The 20,400-nt window shown below is 48.6% G+C and overlaps 2 protein-coding genes across 4 annotated transcripts in view; both read right to left on the bottom strand.

Moving 5' to 3' along the window:
* Positions 1 to 12,363: 12,363 nt before the first annotated feature.
* Positions 12,364 to 14,682, bottom strand: ACTA1 (actin alpha 1, skeletal muscle). Of its 3 annotated transcripts, none has more exons than XM_030446700.1 (7): positions 14,581 to 14,682; positions 14,369 to 14,509; positions 13,902 to 14,226; positions 13,613 to 13,774; positions 13,200 to 13,391; positions 12,894 to 13,075; positions 12,636 to 12,779 (listed from the first exon to the last, which is right to left on the bottom strand). In XM_030446700.1, the coding sequence occupies exons 2-7, from the start codon at positions 14,495 to 14,497 to the stop codon at positions 12,636 to 12,638; spliced, it is 1,134 nt and encodes a 377-aa protein (XP_030302560.1). In that variant the 5' UTR covers positions 14,498 to 14,509; positions 14,581 to 14,682. The 3 variants fall into 3 exon arrangements, with proteins under 3 accessions (XP_030302562.1, XP_030302560.1, XP_030302561.1); XM_030446701.1 differs by having other exon boundaries at positions 14,369 to 14,505; positions 14,581 to 14,678; XM_030446702.1 differs by lacking the exon at positions 14,581 to 14,682 and having other exon boundaries at positions 12,364 to 12,779; positions 14,369 to 14,497.
* Positions 14,683 to 18,282: 3,600 nt separating this feature from the next.
* Positions 18,283 to 20,400, bottom strand: part of NUP133 (nucleoporin 133) — a 31,496-nt gene continuing 29,378 nt past the window's right edge. Inside the window, exons 25-26 of the mRNA XM_030446699.1 lie at positions 20,073 to 20,161; positions 18,283 to 18,946 (exon numbers count right to left, since the gene is read on the bottom strand). Coding sequence (XP_030302559.1) covers positions 18,810 to 18,946; positions 20,073 to 20,161 — 226 coding nt within the window. The 3' untranslated portion in view covers positions 18,283 to 18,809. The remainder of the gene's footprint in view (positions 18,947 to 20,072; positions 20,162 to 20,400) is intronic.

The raw sequence follows: 20,400 nt of genomic DNA, 5'->3' as shown, positions 1-20,400 counted from the left end.
AAGAGGAAGATCCCAGTCTCACCATGTCCCTTCCTATGGCTTAGTAGCAGCACCGGGGAGAGACTGAGCACACAGGGACGTGCTAAGCACTCCCAGCAGACACCAGCTTTGCAGTTTTCTTTTCAGAAAGGGCCAGGCTGGGTGTGGGTTTCCCACCTCGGCATCCTGCCTGGCGCTGCCCTGGGGGGAGGGAGCTGGCAGAGCTGCCAGGAAAAGCACCCCGGGGACAGTGGGATGCCCACTGGTGACATGCTGGGAGGACAGTGCTGTGCTGAGACATCAGACAGCATCTTTAAAAAAGCTGGTGAGGATGGACAGCACCCATCCCAGCCTTTGGTTTGGAATTCTCCTGCATCCCACTGCTCCCTCTGCACCAGAAGCAGGCAGCACCCATCACCCATCACCCATCACCCATCACCCATCACCCTGCCTTGGGGGGAAGGGGTGATGTTTGCAGCCCCTCCCAACACCCAGCTTTTTGTAGCATCTCCCATCATGTCTGAAGAGCTTCCTCTTCACTGCCTCAGGGAAAGCCCTGGCCCTTCAGCCCAACACTGTGCTGATTTACAACACAGAAAAGCGAACACTGAGGGTGCTTCCCCAAGCCTCCCCAGATTAAAATTTGAAAACTTTTGGTTTCTGAGATCTCTTTGTCCTCCTCCCATCCTAAAATACTCCAGCACAGCAGCCTCCTGGCAAAAACAGTGACTGAAAAGGAACTCTCCAACTAAAGCTATGAACCTTGCATATGGACCCTTATGGAAAGGATACATAAAACCTGCCATCATTTGGCTGGGGATTTTGTTTCTGGGGGGTTGAGAAGCAAGCACAACCTGTGTCCAGTGGGAAAAGCCCCAGCCTGAAGCATAACAACCCCTCAGGCACCAGAAATTATCTTGGGAATGGTTTTGACAAATGAATGCCCTTTAAAAAAAAACCTGTGCACCACTTGTGAGCAGCTCCCCTCCAGAGTGCTGACATCTGTGTATATTGTTTATAATTAATTATCTACTCAGCACGGGGAACCTGTTGGCTCTGCAGAGTGCTGTCAGCCTGACTTTCATCTCCCCAGCTTCCTGGTCTGGATCCAGCCCCAGCTGCCCAGGAACCAGACCTCTCCCTGCATAATCCACCCCTGGTACCCTGAGCCCACGGAGGTGTCAGGAGTGGGGAGAATCAGCTGGATCCTTCTATCCCTCCTGCTCCCAACAAAAAGAGTGTCCAGAAACACTGCTGGCAGTGTCAGCATGTGGAGAATTTGGTGCTGGTTTTCTCTCCAAGGGGTGCTGAAGGGAGCAGAGGACAAGCTGGATTTGCAGTTTATCAGCTCCTGCCTCACACTGATGCCCACTTGCCACCCTGGAAATTAAAAAAATTTCCCTACTGCACTGTGGATCAAGGGTGGGGGTGGAAAAAAAGGTAAAATCTGAGGATACAGACTGAAAAAGTTGCACTGAGTTGAGATCAACAGGGACTCTCAAGAAACACAAACATTATCCATGAGCAAAGCTGGGCAGTGCATTTTGCTCCCAGCAGGGGCTGAAGTGGGTGATTTGACTTCTGAAAAGGGAGATGGGGAGTCTGGGACTCTGGGTTGTGCTCCTGGAACTCCAAAGGGGTGTGGGAATCCCTGCCCTCCCCACATCCTCAATCCCCATCCCTTCAAGGACAGAGCAGCCTCTCCCTCTGGCTGTGAAATGATTATTTAGAATCATAGAACTTTTAGGGCTGGAAGGGACCTTTAAGATCATTTAGTTCCAAGCCCCCTGCATGGGCAGGGACACCTCCCACCAGCCCAGGTTGCTCCAAGCCCCATCCAACCTGACCCTAAAAACTTCCAGGGATGGATGGGGCTTCCACCATCTCTCTGGGCAACCTGTGCCAGGGTCTCACCACCCTCATGGGGAAGAACTTCTTCCTCACATCCAACCTCAATCTCCCCTCCTCCAGCTGGAATCCATTCCCCCATGTCCTATCCCTACCTGACAGCCTCAAAAGTCCCTCCCCAGCTTTCCTGTAGCCCCTTCAGCCCCTGGAAGGCCACAATGAGGTCTCCTGGGAGCCTTCTCCTCTCCAGACTGAATAACCCCAACTCTCTCAGTCTCTCCTCATAGCAGAGGTGCTCCAGCCCTCTGATCATCCTCCTGCCCCTTCTCTGGACACTCTCCAGCACCTCCACCTCTTTCTTGGCACAGGGAATCCAGAACTGGACGCAGGACTCCAGAGGGGTCTCAGGAGAGCAGAGCAGAGGGGGAGAATCCCTTCCCTCCACCCTTCTCTTGATGCAGCCCAGGATCCTTTGGCTTTCTGGGCTCCAAGTGCTCACTGACAGCTCACCTTGAACTTCTCATCCCCCAGCACCCAAAAAGTCCTTTTCCTCAGGGCTGCTTTCAAGGCAGACACTGCCCAGGACCTTGCACTCAATCTTGTTGAACATCATGAGGTTCACCTCCATTTGTAGTTCTGTTGCTGCCCCAGGTTCAGCAGGATGTGATTTCTTCCCTCTGCTGTCTTTGAGGTGCTCAGGCTGACCATCTGCCCAGTCCTCCAGGATCCAACAGTGCCCACCAGAAAGTCATCAGGAGGATGTAGGGTTAAACCCAGTACTTCGTGTCCCTGAAATCTCAGGAACAGGCAACTCTGCCACCCCACCCATCTGCTCACAAACATGCTGGCCTTGCCTGCCTCAATATTCTTAATTTTAGAGCTACCCCTAAGGCTCCAAGGATCTCCAGCTGTAGATCTCCAGCAGAAATTGCCCTCTGTCCCTCTTCTCTCAAACCTCCCTGGGGAGAGGACCAAGGCCACACGATCCCAAGGTTCTCCCTGGATATTGCTCAGGGGCCAAGCTTGGCCAAGAGGTAGGAGTAGAAATTCATTAAATGTAGGGAATAATGAGCAACTTTCTCTCCCAGGACATGGAAGCTGTGGCCAGACAGGGCTCCTCAGTCAGCTGAGGCAGGGGGACACCAGACCTGGGTACTGCAGTGTCACCAAAGAAGGAAAGAGAAAAGCTTCATATGATCTGTCTTCTTGAAGAGGATTCTGATTACCTGTTGGGTTGTTTGGTTTTGATGTTGATTTTTTTTTTTTTCTGAAGTCATTCCAGACGCTTTCCCTGTCCCCTGGAGTCTAAACAGTGATTTATGTCCCAGGAACTCTGTGTGTGTCACTGAGCAGACTGGTGACCCTTAGACCCCAGGCTGTCCCCAAAAATATACATGTCCCTCATATTCAGCCTTGCTCTCTGTTTTGCCTTGTGCTTTTTCAGAAAGCTGCCACCTGAAGATGACTGACAGGGAAACAGAACACCATACATCCATCCAACCCACCCTTCAAAAAAAACCCTTTGGGAGACTTTGTCTCTCTTTGCCCTTTCCCTGTGGATGCAGATGGACAGAACGGGTCAGGGCAGAACCACTCTGCATCTCATGGACCACGCATCCCATGGAGCCCTGGGGAGGAGGAGGCATCTCTAGAGCCGTGTCTGCTCCCCTCCTGTGTGTCTGAGCCCTGTCAGCACCCAGGGACCTCCCAGCTGGCAGCCATGTGGTGGGCAGAGGCCTGGAAAGAGCCATCACCTGAGCAGATGCCTCTGAAGATTCCCATTGAAACTCTGCTCCTCTCCACTAGCAGGGGGATGGACCAGTTCCAGCAGCTCCATGTCTTCCTTCCAGGCACCCTGCAAGGGGACAGAACCCCTGCCTGGATGTCTGTGGCCATGCTCCCCTGGGATAACCTCACCCTGCTTCTCCCCACCTCCTAAAACACAGCTCAGACCAACTCTTCCTCTGCTCTTCTTTCCCCAATACGTGCCCAGAAGACCAAAGCTCCCGAAATTCCCAGGGGAAAAGCCAAGCAGCACCTTAGCTCTGGGGCTTCAGGAGATGGCAGGCACGTGGAGATGTGCAGTGCCCTTCCTGACTTCCTTTCCTCTTCAAAATGATTCCCTGCATCCCATAATACACCAGCAGAATCCCTTCTGCAATTTGGAGGGATTATTTAGCAAGTCAGATATAGCAAGGAATGACTTTATAAATAGAGAGGGGCATGGCTGGGGACTGCACGACATGACTCACAAGTCAAACTGCCAGGGAAGAACTTATCAGACATTCACTTTAAATGTTCATTTAGCAATACCAAACCCTACTGAGGGTTACACTTATCATATAAAATCACCATTCCCATCCGTGGTCAGGACATTTATGGTAATTGCTTCAAACCTACTCAGAAGCCACTTGCTCTCTTGCTGGGAAGAAAGAAACCAGGGTTGAAAAAAAAAAAAACACCTCCTCAGAACCTGAGCCTGAGCTCCTTTACAGCTCTGCAACTCAGTGCTCTACCCCAGCACAAAGCTGGAGGGACAACAGTTATGTCACAGAACATTTTATCCATAATTATCCAGAATTGCTTTTTTTTTTTTCTTTTTTTCCACCCATGCATCTGATTTGCCAAAGCAAATTCTCCTACAGAATACCTGTGGTCCAGGCTCAGGCATTACCACTTTTCTATTTTCTTCTATATCCTCCTTTGCTCAGCTGGTTCTTGATACAGTCTGGGTCTTCCACAGAAAAATGGAGAAAAATAGGTGTGAGTTATGAAGTCAGCAATCAGATCTCTACACAAATGGCAATAGGTTAAATCCACACATCTCAGACATCTCAGGGAAATAAAGTATTTTGTAATATCTTTCTTCCAGTTTATAATTCCATAGCCACAACCCACACCAAGTTCTGGACTTAAAGTAATTAAAGTTCCTTCATCTTCCCTTCTGCTCCCTCATGTGATGCTTTTATTGCTATGGTTTTGTTTCTTAATGTGGGACCTGATCAAGAAAATACTTAGAAATTAAACAAATCCCTCATTTTTTCAGTGGCTTCAGTGAAGATTGCTCGAATGAATCAATGCCAACACTTTTGCAGATAATTAAATCCAGGGTCTGCCTTACCCAGCAGAGAGCATTTGAGGCTGCAGAAATAGGCTGAAACTTTGCAGCAGCATTGAAATAGGACAGATCTAGCCCTGCACAAATAATAAAAATCAATAAAATTGAATTAATAATAGAATTATTATTAAAAATAATAAAAATTAATCAATACAGAACCCCTGGGAGTCTTCTCCATCACTCCTGCTACCAGTATTTCTCCTGTCCTTGCCCAGACCCCCATGCCCAGGCAGGAGCCCTCTCCATTCCATCTGCTGACCTTGCAATATTTTCCATGTTATTCTTTGCTCTCCCTTTTTTATTTTTAAACAATGATGCAGATTCAGCAGGTGTGCTCCCCAGGCTGCCTCCAGTCCTGCTCCAGCCTTTGCTGTGGGAAGCTGCAGCCAACAAAAAACCCAAATGCCTCCAGTTTGGGCAGAGCTATCCCTGGTTTCTGGATCCCAGGCAAGATGTGACTGGAGTTACATCAAGTTTCTCTTCCACCCAGGAATGTGTGCAGCAGGGACTAAGGAAAAATAAAGGAAGGTGTCAGCTGAAGTTAAGCACCTCAAGGATTAAATGACACTCTCTTTAATTTGGGCTTCAAATTTTAACACCAACTTTCACTCAATGCCATATTTTGTTGTCTAAGATCAACCTTTTTTATTAACCTGCCCAGCATTCAGACCTTCAGAGGTGAACAGGAGCATCCTAAGCCCTCAACCCTGCAGTCTCAGCCAGGATGTGATGGTTTCAGTGGGCTGACAAAAATAATGGGCAAAAAGATTAAGAATAAAAATTAATGGTTCTAAAATCAACCGCCAGGGTTTTTCCTAAAATGTTTATCCCAAAAGAGACCTCTCACATTCTCCTGCAGCTGACTGAATCCTACTGTTACCCTCCTAAATCTGCCACTTACATGGGGTTTGAAGAAGAATCTTATTCTTGCAGGCCAAGCATGGAGGCATCACACCAGTGCTGGTGTTTCAAGTTGCTGGTGTGAAGACCTCAGGGGAAAGAGAAGAGAAAGATTTGGGCTCTCAGGGATATGATGGACTCTCTGGAGGCACAGCTGGAGATCCCCAGCACCACCAGGCAGCTGCTGCAGCCTCCATCCTCTGGCCATGCTTGGAAAACGTTCAGATTTCAAGACTTTCTGTGGTAATTGTGCCAGGAAACTGGGCTGCATGACTTTTGGAGCTAAATTTAGGCTTGCAAGTATTTCACATTCCTCAAACACCTTCTATGACAGCATCTCAAAACCCTTCATGAGCATTAGCTATTGCTCATTATCTTCCTTGGAGACAGAAAACAGAAAAGCCACTTTGCTGGCAGCAAATGAAGTGTTGACTTGGCTATGCTCATAGAGGAAAGCCATGATGGTCCTTGGCACAGGAAAGGGAAAAAACCTAAAAAAAAGGCAATCCTCCAATGAAAACTGCTCCGTTCCTGCAGACACAGGAGGAACTCCTTGGCTCACTCCTTGGCAATTAGTGGCACCTGGTTGCCTCGTTACACTACATGAAGAAAATGCCCTGTTCTTAAAAAGTGCCTCAATCCCTACACAACCACTCCAAATAACTCATGGCAAGAAACTGGACATCCTCAGCACCTGGACCACACTTCATCTGCAGGATGGGCTGTGGAGCACAGACCCTTTGACTGGACTCCAAATGGCTGATAGCCCAGGGGCAGCACTGTTCATTGTCAAATCCACCCTGGTTTATCATAGAATCCTAGAATTGGCTGGGTTGGAAGGGACCTCAGAGATCATCAAGTCCAACCCTTGATCCACTCCCGCTGCAGTTCCCAGCCCATGGCACTCAGTGCCACATCCAGGCTCTTTGGAAATATCTCCAGACACGAAGAATCCACTACTTCCCTGGGCAGCCCATTCCAATGCTTGATCACCCTCTCCAGAAAGAAATTCTTTCTAATCTCCAACCTAAACCTCCCCTGGCACAACTTGAGACCTTTTGTGCCCTCTTGTCTTGCTGAGAGTTGCCTGGGAAAAGAGCCCAACCCCCCCCTGGCTCCAACCTCCTTTCAGGGAGCTGTAGAGAGTGATGAGGTCTCCCCTGAGCCTCCTCTTCTCCAGCCTGAACACCCCCAGCTCCCTCAGCCTCTCCTCATAGGATATTTGCTTAAGTCCCTTCATCAGCTTAGTTGCCCTCCTTTGGACCTGCTCCAGGACCTTGATATCCTTCCTAAACTGAGGGTTTAGACCCTCCTGCCTTTTTTAACAATTCATCATGATTATGGTTGCTAAAGGGAATTAAAAAAAAAAAATAATCTTACAGCAGCAGATACCCTGAGAAACTTTGTTGGCAATCTAAGCAGAAGAGTCATGAGGCAATGGCCTCCTCTGCAAGTACACCTGGAGCTCTGTGTCCAGGTCTGGAGCCCTCCACATAGGAAGCACATGGAGCTGTTGGAGAAAGTCCAGAGGAGGCCATGGAGATGGTCAGAGGGCTGGAGCATCTCTGCTATGAGGACAGACTGAGAGAGTTGGGGTTGTTCAATCTGGAGAGGAGAAAGCTCCAGGGAGAACTTAGAGCACCTGCCAGGACCTCAAAGGTCTCCAAGAAAGCTGGGGAGGAACTTTTTACATGGCCATGGAGTGACAGGACAAGAGGGAGTGGTTTTAAGCAAAAAGAGTGGAGATTTAGGTCAGACATTAGGAAGAAATTCTTCATTATGAGGGTGCTGGCCCAGGTTGCCAAGAGAGGTTGTGGAAGCCCCGTGCCTGGAAGTGCTCAAGTCCAGGCTGGATGGGGCTTGGAGCATCCTGGACTGGTGGGAGGTGTCCCTGCTCATGCAGGGGGTTGAGACTGGATGAGCTTTAAGGTCCCTTCCACCCCAAACCATTCTGTGATTCTTTGAACACAACTCAGGTCCTCTTAGAAGAGCCCAACCCTGTTGCAAGTAAATAACTTGTTCCTCTGTGAGCTGGGGACAAGCACTGGTGCCTGTGGCCCCTGGCTTTGGGCTGCTCATCTCTGGGACCCTTTTTGTCCCTTTTTTCCCCTCAGCAGTCAGATTTCTCAGCTTCAAATCCTTGTTTTCAGGGGAAGGGAGAGAAGCTGCTGGAAGCTGGAGAGTGAGGGCAGAGGGGGGCAGGGAGGGCACGTTTGGAGGGTATCACGGGTGGGAGGGATGTGCCAAGGAAGGAAGAAAACTGCTTCCAGGGATCTATATATACACAGCTCCCTGAGGTGGGGTTACTGAGAGGCTCATTCCCGGGCTGCCTGTGGCACTCCCTGAGCAACAGAGGCCCCAGAGCTGCCTCCCAGCCACACATTTGAGTTGCAGAGCATGGGCTTGAGCAGCTCAGACAGGAAAGGCTTTGGCTGTGGTCCCTGCAAACACAAGAGAATCACCTGCCCTGCAGTGCTGGAGGTCTGAGGTCTCAGTTCTGCAGCAGGCAGGGGAGTTTCAGTGTTGACAGAATGGGGGGATAAGGAGAAAAACTCCCCTGGGTAATAAAAAGGTTTCTCCAGCATCTGCTTATCTCTAGCACACCCCCCCTCCCCAGTGATGCTTCAAACCTCCCCTGCTTCATGGCAGTCAGAAGTTGCTTTGTTTTTCAGGTCCTGAGCAAATAATAAGAATAAAAATAAATAAAACAGAGCTTTTGCAATTCCAACTGCTTCCCCAGGCTTCAAACCTGACTCCTTTTCTTCCCTCAAAAGCTGTTTTGCCCCTGAGAGGCTGAAAGAGATCCCAGGAGAGAGCAGGAGGAGGCCAGGGGATGCTCTGATGGCTCTGCCCACCCCAAGCAGCATCTGTCCCACATGAGGCCCTTCCCACCAGCACTGCCTGCACTTACCCATCACCTGATCCATGGGTTACAGTCACCATCATGTGCTCCTTTTTCTATCCCAGGAGATGCACCTGGGAACAAATGGGAATCTATACATCAAAATAGCTTTCATTAGATTTTTAAAGAAAAATGCCTGTTTGGTTCAAAAAGAAAGGAAGAAAGAGACCCTAACAGGCTGTGTTGCTTTTTTTTTTTTTTCTTCCTGGGGATTAATGAAAGAGAAACAATTTTTTCCTGTCCAATAAAAGCATATGAAGTTCTGAACAACTGTGCTTTGAAGGGCTTCGTTTTAAAGCTCCACTTTCAAAAAGAAAGATCACCACAGAATTTGTCACTTAGGAGCTTCCTCTGAAAATCATGGTGATATTTCATGTGGCTTCTATTTTGTCCTTTCACTAAATCTCATTGAAGAAATATTCTTGGCCAGATGCCCAGGGAAGATTCGGAGTCAACTGAGTACATGGTGGAGCTACAGTGTTGGTTGCTCAGGTCCTCTCAGCAAAGCCAAACACAACACAACTCTGCAGGTCAAAGTGCTTTTTGTTCCTGCAGTTTTGGAGCCCCAGGGGAGAAGAGTTGTGGTGCCAGTTCCTTTTTCCAAGCTGGGGGCAGAGCCATGGCATTTTGTGGGAGGTAACCCCTCCCCAGCCACATTCTGCTCCCTGTGCAATGCAGATTATCACATTATTATGTCAAAATTGATGTCAAAATGAAATTGGGAAGAACCTTCAGTGCCTTTATCTTCTCCAGGATTCTTTTTGTTGTTCTGCTCAGAGGAGCCCTCAAGCCTGTCCCTCAGAATCTAAGTTTTCCCTCTTACTCAGGGAAAGAGGGAATCTGGTTTTTCCCTGTTAAACAGGAGTTTCCCTGCTCCTGCAATATTTCTGCTAACAGCCCAGAAATCTGCAGACCTTGGGAACTTTACACCAAAGCCCAAGTCATGATTGTGCCTCCCAAGCTCACACAAACAGCTCCTCATAACTTTTGTCCCCTCGTAACTTTTGTTCCCTCAAGGACTTTTTCTTTCTCCAGATTTTCCATCCCCTGGTGATGTTTGCAACCAAAGCAGCTTTTCACATTTCCCACATGGTCCAACCAGGGAACCAAGAGGATTTTGGAGGAGGCAAGAGCCATCCTGCTGTTACCCCTCCTCCCATGGCACCTTGCTGGCTGCATGCATCCTTCATTCTGTTCCCTTTTCCTCCTCTGAGGTCACATTGTCACAGTTTGAGGTGACAGATGCTCTCTGTTATTCCCCCACCAATCTCCCAGGGGAGGATGGAGCAGGGAGTAAGGGAGAGAGACTGAAAGGCTGGGAGAAAACACCAGGAGAGGTTCCATGAAGTGGGAATCATGGAATCATAGAATTTTCAGGGTTGGAAGGGACCTTAAAGCTCATCCAGGTCCAACCCCCTGCATGGGCAGGGACACCTCCCACCAGCCCAGGTTGCTCCAAGCCCCATCCAGCCTGACCTTAAAAACTTCCAGGGATGGATGGGGCTTCCACCACCTCTCTGGGCAACCTGTGCCAGGGTCTCACCACCCTCATGGGGAAGAACTTCTTCCTCACATCCAATCTAAATCTCCCCTCCTCCAGCTGGAATACATTCCCCCATGTCCTATCCCTACCTGACAGCCTCAAAAGTCCCTCCCCAGCTTTCCTGTAGCCCCTTCAGCCCCTGGAAGGCCACAATAAGGTCTCCTGGGAGCCTTCTCCTCTCCAGACTGAATAACCCCAACTCTCTCAGTCTCTCCTCATAGCAGAGGTGCTCCAGCCCTCTGATCATCCTCCTGCCCCTTCTCTGGACACTCTCCAGCACCTCCACCTCTTTCTTGGAACAGGGAACCCAGATCTTAAAGCTCATCCAGGTCCAACTCCCACCTCCCACCACCCCAGGTTGCTCCAAGCCCCATCCAACCTGACCTTCAAGGCAGCCACAACTTCCTTGGGCAACCTGTGCCAGTGTCTCACCACCTTTAAATTGGTGGTGTCCAACCTAAATCTCCCCTCTTCAAATCTGAAACCATTTCTCTTTGTCCTCCCACTACACCCCCGTGTCAAAGCCCTTCTCCAGCTTTCTTGTAGCCCCTTCAGATATGGAAGGTTGGAAGAAGATGCAAGGTTGCTCTAAGTCACTTCAAGCCTCCTCTTCTCCAGGCTGAACAACCCCAACTTCTTCAGCATCTTTAGCAGATGAAAAGTCAGTGGCACTATGGGTTGCCTTTCTAACTTAACTTTTATCCATCCTTCTAAAGCAACTTTTAAATCCAACAAGAGCAGCAGGTCCTAAAATCTATCTCCTAACACCACATAAGCCCCAACTGGACTCAAGCACTGAGGACTCCAGGTTAGTCAGGATTCCTTCCAAATCCCAACCCAGAGCTGCCAGGTGAAGCTTGTGCCACTACACAACAAATTGCAAGTAAATGCTTCTGGTTTGTTTTTAAGAAGCAACCACATTCCTGCTTCCCAGTCCAATCCCAGTGACTCAGAGAAGGATTTCGGCTCCAGCGCTTTTCAGGGATCTCCCTGTCCTCCAGAGACCAGGGAAGGATCAGGCCAGCTCCTCCCACAGGCTTTTTCTTTGGGATAGGGATACAAAAACAAACAAACAAAAAAAAAATGTACACATGTGTGATGAAAAAGAAACCCAAAAGCCAAAATGCAAAAGAAGTTCACCCTTAGCTCAGTAGCAAAAAAAACCTTCTTGGGCTGGAAGTTTAACAACAACAACAAAAAATTATTTATTTTTCCCCACAGAGCTCCCCAAAACAGAAGCAGTACTTTCCTGCCAGGGCTCTGTGCTCCAGGGGGTGTCCTCTTCCAGAGGCTGCACACTCCTGCACACGTGCCCTGCCCCAGGAGCTGTGCCAAGCCTGGCAGGGCTTTGGGGTGGCACCCCAAGGGACTTGAGCACCTGGCAGGGTGTGAGGTTTGATGGAAGAGCCCCCCCCACCCCAACAAGAGAGAAGGGAGACAGGCAGGGGCAACTTCCCCTCTGCTCTGCATCCTCAGAAGCAAAAAAGGGCAGGGGGAAGCCCCAAGGTTTTCCTCTGGGTTCCTGGGGGGTTCCTGCATGAAGGATCTGGCTCCAGGAGGGCAGAGGAGGGATGCGGGGGGGGCTTTGCCTCTCATCTGTGACCACTGGGAAGGGCAAGCATGTTGGGCAGGGTGAGGAAGGGGCCCTGGCTGCCCTTGACCCCCTGGGGACAGCAGGATGCCAGGCAGGTTTCCCATAAGTGGAGTGGAAAGCTCTTTATTTAACCTGCCCCCCCGGCACCTGCCCTTGGCCCCAGCCTTGCCTCCATCCCTCACCCCAGGGAGCTCCATCAGCATGCCAGGGCTACTTTTTTGGCAGGCTGAAGCCAAATCAAATCCTTTGCAAGCCAAGGCTCTGGGTAACCCTTTCCCCCCACCCCCAAGCATGGGAGGAGCAGGGGGCAGAGCAGGGGGCACCCACTTTGCAGCGATGCCCATGGAGCTCCAGCAAGTGACACAGGGCTGTCCCTTCATCCTCCCCAGGCACCACCACCCTGGCTGTACAGACTACAGACAACACCATCCAGCCATGGAATAAACCACACAAATGATGAGAGAAACAACAACCGTCTGAGGGGTGTGACAGAATGACTGACGATTTAATGCTTCTTGAAGTTTTTTGTTTCCTTCCACAGGGCATTGGTTTTAAACACAAACAAAATGAGGTAAAATAAATTAATTTATGTACACTTTACATACACTGTGTCGTGTGGAGCTTTGCAGCAACAGTAACCAGAAATCGTTACAAAATAGAAAGTTACATGGCTGTTGCAGGCCCTCGGCAGCCTGCAACCTAGAAGGTTGTCATCCTGAGCGTGGTTAGCAAAGTGATCATGTAAACAAGTTTAGAAGCATTTACGGTGGACAATGGACGGGCCAGCTTCATCGTATTCCTGCTTTGTGATCCACATCTGCTGGAAGGTGGACAGGGAGGCCAGGATAGAGCCACCAATCCAGACAGAGTACTTACGCTCAGGTGGGGCAATGATCTAGAGAAAAAACAAGAGAGAGGAGGTGAGTAAAGCAGCAGCTACAGCCCCCCCAACTCTGCTTGCAGGAGGGCAAGAAAAGGAGGGTCCTGCACCTTTGTGCTCCAGCCTTACCTTGATCTTCATTGTGCTGGGGGCCAGGGCTGTGATCTCCTTCTGCATGCGGTCAGCAATACCTGGGTACATGGTGGTACCCCCAGACATGACGTTGTTGGCATACAGGTCCTTCCTGATGTCAATGTCACACTTCATGATGCTGTTGTAGGTGGTCTCATGGATCCCTGCAGACTCCATACCTGAGGGCCAAGGAAGGGAGAAAAGCAGGGATGAGTTAAATGCCAAGTGAGAGCTCCAACAGGGGGACTTGGGAGAGAGGTGAGAGTGGGAGGAGAGGAGAGGGGTTAAGTGGGAGACACACACCAATGAAGGAAGGCTGGAAGAGGGTTTCTGGGCAGCGGAAACGCTCGTTGCCAATGGTGATGACCTGCCCATCAGGCAGCTCGTAGCTCTTTTCCAGGGAGGAGGAAGAGGCAGCAGTGGCCATCTCGTTCTCAAAGTCCAGAGCCACATAGCACAGCTTCTCCTTGATGTCCCGGACAATCTCACGTTCAGCTGTCAGGGGAGAGGAAAGGCATCAGTGACTGCAGAAGAGGAACTGGGAATGCTTGAGTCCCCTCCATAGTTCTGCTGGGACTCCAGACCCCACAACCACACACAGACTCCCACCAGGGAGTGCTGATGGGGCTTGGAGAGGGTTGAGAGGCTGCAGCATCCCTGGAGGTGCAAAGGTTGGAAGGGGGAGAGGACATTTTGAGGGCAGGAATAGTGCTTACCTGTGGTGACAAAGGAATAGCCACGCTCAGTCAGGATCTTCATCAGGTAGTCAGTGAGGTCCCGGCCAGCCAGATCCAAGCGCATGATGGCATGGGGAAGGGCATACCCTTCATAGATGGGGACATTGTGTGTGACACCATCCCCAGAGTCCAGCACGATACCTGTGGAAAGAAGAAACAACCACCTGAGACACAGCCAGTGGAGGGCAGAGCGCTTGTCAGCTGTCAGAGACCACTTCTGGGGATCCTTTCTTGAGGGGAGAGGGGCCAGCTGGACACCTGCACTCACCAGTGGTACGGCCAGAGGCATAGAGGGACAGCACAGCCTGGATGGCCACATACATGGCGGGAACGTTGAAGGTCTCAAACATGATTTGGGTCATCTTTTCACGGTTGGCTTTGGGGTTAAGAGGGGCCTCGGTGAGGAGGGTGGGGTGCTCCTCGGGGGCCACACGCAGCTCATTGTAGAAGGTGTGGTGCCAGATCTTCTCCATGTCGTCCCAGTTTGTGATGATGCCGTGTTCAATGGGGTACTTCAGGGTCAGGATACCTCTCTTGCTCTGCGCTTCATCTCCTACGTAGGAGTCTTTCTGACCCATACCCACCATGACGCCCTGCGGAGGAGGTAAAGGGAAGGGGACTCAGCCACATCCCCACGGAGCCGGGCATCCTCCCTTCCCCGGGAGGCAGCGGGGAGGCCCCACCACGGCTGTGTCCGGGTCTGGGGGGGAGTCTGAGCAGGGGACTGCTCCCTACCTGATGGCGGGGGCGACCCACGATGGAGGGGAACACGGCCCTGGGGGCATCATCCCCGGCGAAGCCGGCCTTCACCAGGCCGGAGCCGTTGTCACACACGAGCGCGGTGGTTTCGTCCTCGTCGCACATGGTGCCGGCTGTCTGAGGGGCACGGGGTGAGACCGACGGGCGGACGGGAGCCGCAGGGAGAGATCGGCGGGAGCGGGACTTACCTGGGCTGGCTGCGGGCTGGGCGCGTCGGGCGGCTGGCAGAGAGGCCTCCCGCTCCTGGCAGGGTTACTCGTGTGCCGGGGCAGCCCGCACAGGCTTTTATCGCGGCGGGCAGCGGCGATGCTCGGCCCCCAGGAATGCGGTCCCGGCCGTCGCCATATTTGGGTGTCGGACCCGGCGCGGTCCCGGCCCGGCGCTGCCCAAAGAAGGCGCTTCTGGCCGCGGCCCAGGTGAGCCCGGCCCGGCCGTATAAGGAGCGTCTGCCGGGCCCCCCTCCCATCGCCACCACCACCACCACCCGCGGCCGGGGCAGAAATAATCCCCCGGCACCGCCGGGCCCGTTAAGGGCAAAGCAGGTGGGGGAAGCCGCGGCAGCCCCGCCGGGCGCAGGTCAGGGCCTGGAGGCGGGGGAGGAGAGGGCCCGGCGGGGCGTGAGGGTGGAGCGGGCCGGGGAGTGTCAGGGGCCTGGGGCTGCGGGACCACCGCAAACCCCGGTCCCCAACCAGGGGCTGTGAAGGGGAATGCGGCCGTCAGTGGGTTTGGGTGTGGGTAGAGGGCATGGAGGAGGAAGGGGTTGTGAGGGAAGGTGAAGGGAGGAGGTGGGTGTGTGGCTCGCACAGCGCCATTGTGTGTGGCAGCAGCTCAGGGGAAAACCACAGCTCATGGAGGTTTTAATTTGCTGCGATTTAAAAAAAACCCACGGAAAATAAATGCAAGGGATAAAACCCGCTAAAGGAACGCCTGAAGAGAAACCCTGGGGAGCATGAATCCTGGTGACTGATCCCAGGAGCCTGAGGAGCAGGGATGCTGCTGCCACCACGGAGTGCACAGTGCTGGCCCCGGAGCTCGCCAGCATCCACCAAATATTGCTGCCAAAAATACCCTGTCCAAAAGGACTGCAGCCTCACTGGCAAGTCATCTCTGACCAGCTGAAGGTATTGTGCAAGTCAAGAGGAACAGTTCATCCCCTGCAGAGATTCCACGTTGGACAGACACTTAGATTTTCTATTAGAAGTTCTGGTTATGGATGGAAAGAGGCAGAAGTGTCAGCAGGTTTGCTACCCTGCCAATGAATATTGACTCACATGAACAGAATCGTATCAACCTTCAAGAACTTCTCTGAAGGCACAGGTAAAACCCTAACCCTAATCTTTTTAAAGCTTAGCCAAGGAGAGTCAGAAGAAGAAACAATAAACCAGAAATGCTCATGGTGTGAGGAGTCTCCTGCTACTGAAGGCATTTCTGTAGCTGATTTCCTCCACTGCAAGGCAGAGCAGATGGATCAACTGAGAAGCAGACAACTTTTCTTCACCTCTGTTTAATTTCTGCATCCTCCAGTCTGGCAGTGTTCCTCTCTACCCCCCTGGCTGTTTCCTGTTTCATTCTGCTATAGATTTTTAATGCCTGTCAAGATATTGTATTAAAGTATGCTGGGAATAAAACATGCTGTTCTCTCATACTGCTCTGCAGCTTCTTGTATTATTCTTCAGTTCTGTCATCAACAACTGGCAGTACAAAAAATCAGAAACCTGAAAGCAGTTAAAAGCATCACTGCCATCAAATCTATTTACAGAACCATAACACTCAGTTGTGGCTTCCAAAACGTGGTCAGTTGTGTTGAACCAGAAATCCAGTAACAGAAAGTCTCACGTCACTGAAAGATAAACACTCCTAATCCTCAATGAAATCTGATACAAGCAAAAACCTACTCTGCCTCTTCTGTTTCTTTTGATTTTCTCTCTAGCCCAATCTAGTGTAACAGGGAAAATATGCCTCCTGACAGTGTTAAGTTCCTGTAGTTCTGCACAAAGGATCCTTTTCTGCAGGTAGGTCTGATATTAAGTGGACTCCTGAAATGAATTTCATTTTGGCCCCAAGCCAGAAAATATTTGAAGTTGGCTTCTGGATGGGAATTGGGCACAAAGAAGATCACTATCCCCAGCACATAGCTTCTGAAATTGATCACCAATGACAACTGATAGGCTTTCTGGCTACTCTGGTGACAACAGAAGACAGAACTGTGGACATCCTGTACTGTATGCATTTGCCATTACTGAGAAAACTATTTAAGAAAGAACACAGGCTTCCTTATTCAACAGAAGCAACCCCTGTTCCTTAAGCTGTTTTAACCAAAGCCCAGTTCTTTTTGTCCCAAGTTTATTTCTGGTTTTGTTACACTTGGATACAACCTAGAGCTCTGGTGTTAGGTGGTGGTAATGAAGGCTTCCTCCCCGTGCAGTAACGTGAGAGAGTTCTGCCCCTGAACATTTATTACATCATAAAACAGCCCAGAGAAGGAGGAATAGCCCCAAATCCCAGCCTCAAGCTTCCCAACACAACAGTGAACCAGCTCAACCTTCCTAGTACAAGGACATTAAGCTTCAGTTTAGACATGGAAGTTATTTTAATGAGGCTTTATTTAAGTAAACTCATTGCCTGTAGCCTTCTGTTTTGGCAATTGTCGGATGGAAAGCTGCTGTACCAAGGCCAAATGCCTCCCAACCCAGCAGCAGAATAAGACATTAGTTGTTTGAGTTGTTGAAGCCTCCACGGCTGATCATTTCCCTGAGAACCTGATGGATGCTTTTACTCCATCCAGAATAAATCCCAACCCAGCAGAGGAGCCAGGCACTTGGAAACAGATGGAGAGCTACAGAGGAATAGGAATGTCTGCTTCTGGAGCAAGCTTTCCAGGGCTTTCCCTGCCACTCCTGAGAGAACACAGGTGGTCAGTAGCCCAAGCAGGGATGAGGTGTCCCTGGAATGTCTTCCTGTGGATGGTGAATCAAAAAGGCTTCTCCTCAAGCAAAAGGTAAAGCATCCAATACGTTTGGATAGAACATGTTTCAGCAGGAGGTAACAATCACTTGTCTGATTATTCCCTTTCCCCCAAAACGTTCAAGTTGATCAATATGAAACCACCTTTAAAGTGACATTTAGAAAAGCAAGTGGAATTCTTCCAGAGCTTTGAATAACCCACTCCTTTGAAGCCCCAGCTAGGAGTTGTACCCTCACTTCCCCTCAGCCATGCAAGGCTACAGAAGAGAACAATCTTAGAAGATGACTGCCAGTGCATTTCTTTCCCATATTAGTTAGAACCTCTCTAGATACATCCATTCTTCCAAACATGTTCAGACTCTCAGCCCAGCTTACTGTATTAGTACAGAGAGGAAGGGAAGCCACGGAAGGAGAGCTGTGCTTTTAAAACTAGAAACTGGATTCTCTTCAACCAATTTAACTTCTGACCTTCTCAGCTGTTGGATCAAGTTGATGCTGCAGGCATGGAGCCAGACAAGTAAAACATAAGGGCATGCAACTTGCTCTGCATTCACTCTCTGGCTGTTCAGCTACTTGCAAAAGGAAGGTGCAACACTAAACTTTTGTTTTAAGCTTAAAATCTGATCAGAATAATTAAAAATGATAACTGGGGAAGTGGGGGAAGAAAAGAAATACAAATTAGTAGCATCAACCAGTAGAGAACAAGTTGCTGAGTAAGGGAGATCCTGCTGGACTCCCACACCTTTGTAACTGCTTTCTAGGTTTCTTCTGAGCCTAAGTTGAAGCAGTTGCTGTGAATGACTGCATGGCAAGCTGTTCTAGAAGTCTGAATATAGCTTAAATGCAATTTAAGATATAAAATATTAAATTATTTTGAAAAGGTTTAGTCTTACAGTTGAAATGTTTCGTGGACCAGAGGACTTTGAATGAAAACTGTTTTATTCCTTGTTTCACAGACAATCTGAGTGAAAAGACAGCCTTCTTGTGGCAGTAATGCACAATTTAATGCAGAATTTGAGTTATCTAGTTTCTACAGCAAAGGGTGGTGCACAAAAAGTAGACTTAAAATCATTTGTTTCATCAGTCAGCTGCACAGTCACCCAGCATTAATGTTTTCAGAAATCACAGCCCCAGTGAAGGGACAGTAAAAGCTTCCACCTCCTGCAGTGGTCCCACATTTTACCCCATGTCTTTGTGTATCTGTGACTCAGGCAGGACTTGTACTGATGAAGACAGAAAAACTAAATGGAAAGTTTATGAAAGGCACAGAAAATAAAAACATTTTCTTTTGCCTGAAAACACACCTCTGCTTCCCCTGACTGTCAACAGCCATAAATTTAACACCAAGGATGTTACCCATATAGATTTTATTACAAAGCTTTAGCAAAAAGAGAACAGAACATTAAAAAAGTATGCATTAACCTAACAGTTCTTTAGAAAAAAATGTTAAAAATCATGCTTGTCCCTGAACATAGAGTTCATAGTTTGCCTTTAACACAAACTCAAAGTAAGCATTGTATTTCAAGTGGCCAAGTTCATCTGCTTGCAGGAAGTCCTTCACTTCTGGTAAATATTCACTTAATTGAACTCCTACAAGACAAAACCAGTTAGCACAGCACTGATAAAACTGCTTAGCATTAGCAGTTAAGATGATTTTAAAGTAAATACCTGAGATGATTTTAAAGTAAATACCTGAGATGATTTTTAAGTAAATACCTGAGATGATTTTTAAGTAAATACCTGAGATGATTTTTAAGTAAATACCTGTGCCTGCCTCAGAGTTAAGAAGCACTTTTGGAACTGAGAAGATCTAATATGTCAAGAAATACAATAAAGTTTAAGTAGCCTGTAAAATTGAGTTAAAAAAAAATTCCTACTCAAACAGAGCTTCTCAGTGAATTTATGATTAAACCTAAAATCCTTACGCCTAAATTCCAAGTCTTTGCACAACACCTCACAGAAAAGAGAAGGAAGAGAAGAAAGATGGGAGGGGAGAAGAGAAGGAAAAGGGAGAAGTCATATAATAAATATTTATCCATTGCAACACTTCAGTGTGGGGTGTGAGAATCTTACAGAAGGAAATTAATTGACAGGACTGAACATACTACAAACTACAATTGTTCTGAGGAACTTATTGTATTTTTGACATGAAGCTTTCTTTGTTCTGGAACAAGTTGATATGCAGTAATATTTAAAAGAGATTTTGGCTTCCCTCCTCAGCCTCAGCTGTAATTTCTATGGCCATAACATTCCCAGTTTTAGCTGTAGTGGGGGCAATTTAATACCTTTTTTTTTCTTTTTTTCTTTGGGTGGGGAAAACCCAAATTTAAGCTAAAACAGATTAAGCTCTTCTGAGTGACAGAGAGTTATTGATCCCTTATTTTAGAGAAGATATGCATTTAACCCCAGAAGGCATACTTAATTTTACAGTAAGAAACTGTTTGAAGATCTGACAACTGCCCCACTGAACATGTAATTTGAGTGTACTAGGATGATAACCCAGAAATCTGCTCATCTCTTATCCCCTCAACATTTTAGAGATAGAACTGGCTCCATCTGATTGTAACTATCTAGTGGAATGCATCTGGAAGATTTTATATATCTTATATATTAGTGTTCATCTTAAGTAGCTCTTATATATTAGTGTTCATCTTAAGTAGCTTTTGAAACCACTAAACAATGCCAAGAAATTCAGCTGTATTTAAATATACTTTACCTTCTTTCAACAGCTTTTGCAGTATTTTCACAAATATACTATCTTTAGATGCTTCAATTGGATCATCTTTCCCATCTGAACTGGACCATCTGCAAGTGAAAGAATAATTTGTGGAAAGAATTGCAGAGTTGAAATCAAATTAAACCCAGCATCTTACTTAAGGGTGGTTACTGTAACATATCAAACACTTTTGAACCCAGATGAAGGCTGAAAGACCAAAGTTGGATTCGGTCTTTATGGATTTTCAACACCAAATACAAGTGGCTCTTTAAGGCAGTATTTAAGGCTAGGATCTGTTACAGACAGGAATGCAGCTTTGGCTGACAGG

This window comes from Calypte anna, chromosome 3 (assembly GCF_003957555.1).
Source record: "Calypte anna isolate BGI_N300 chromosome 3, bCalAnn1_v1.p, whole genome shotgun sequence".
Classification (NCBI taxonomy): Eukaryota; Metazoa; Chordata; class Aves; order Apodiformes; family Trochilidae; genus Calypte; species Calypte anna.
The sequence above is the reverse complement of the archived record's forward strand: the minus strand, read 5'-3'. Positions and strand labels throughout refer to the sequence as shown.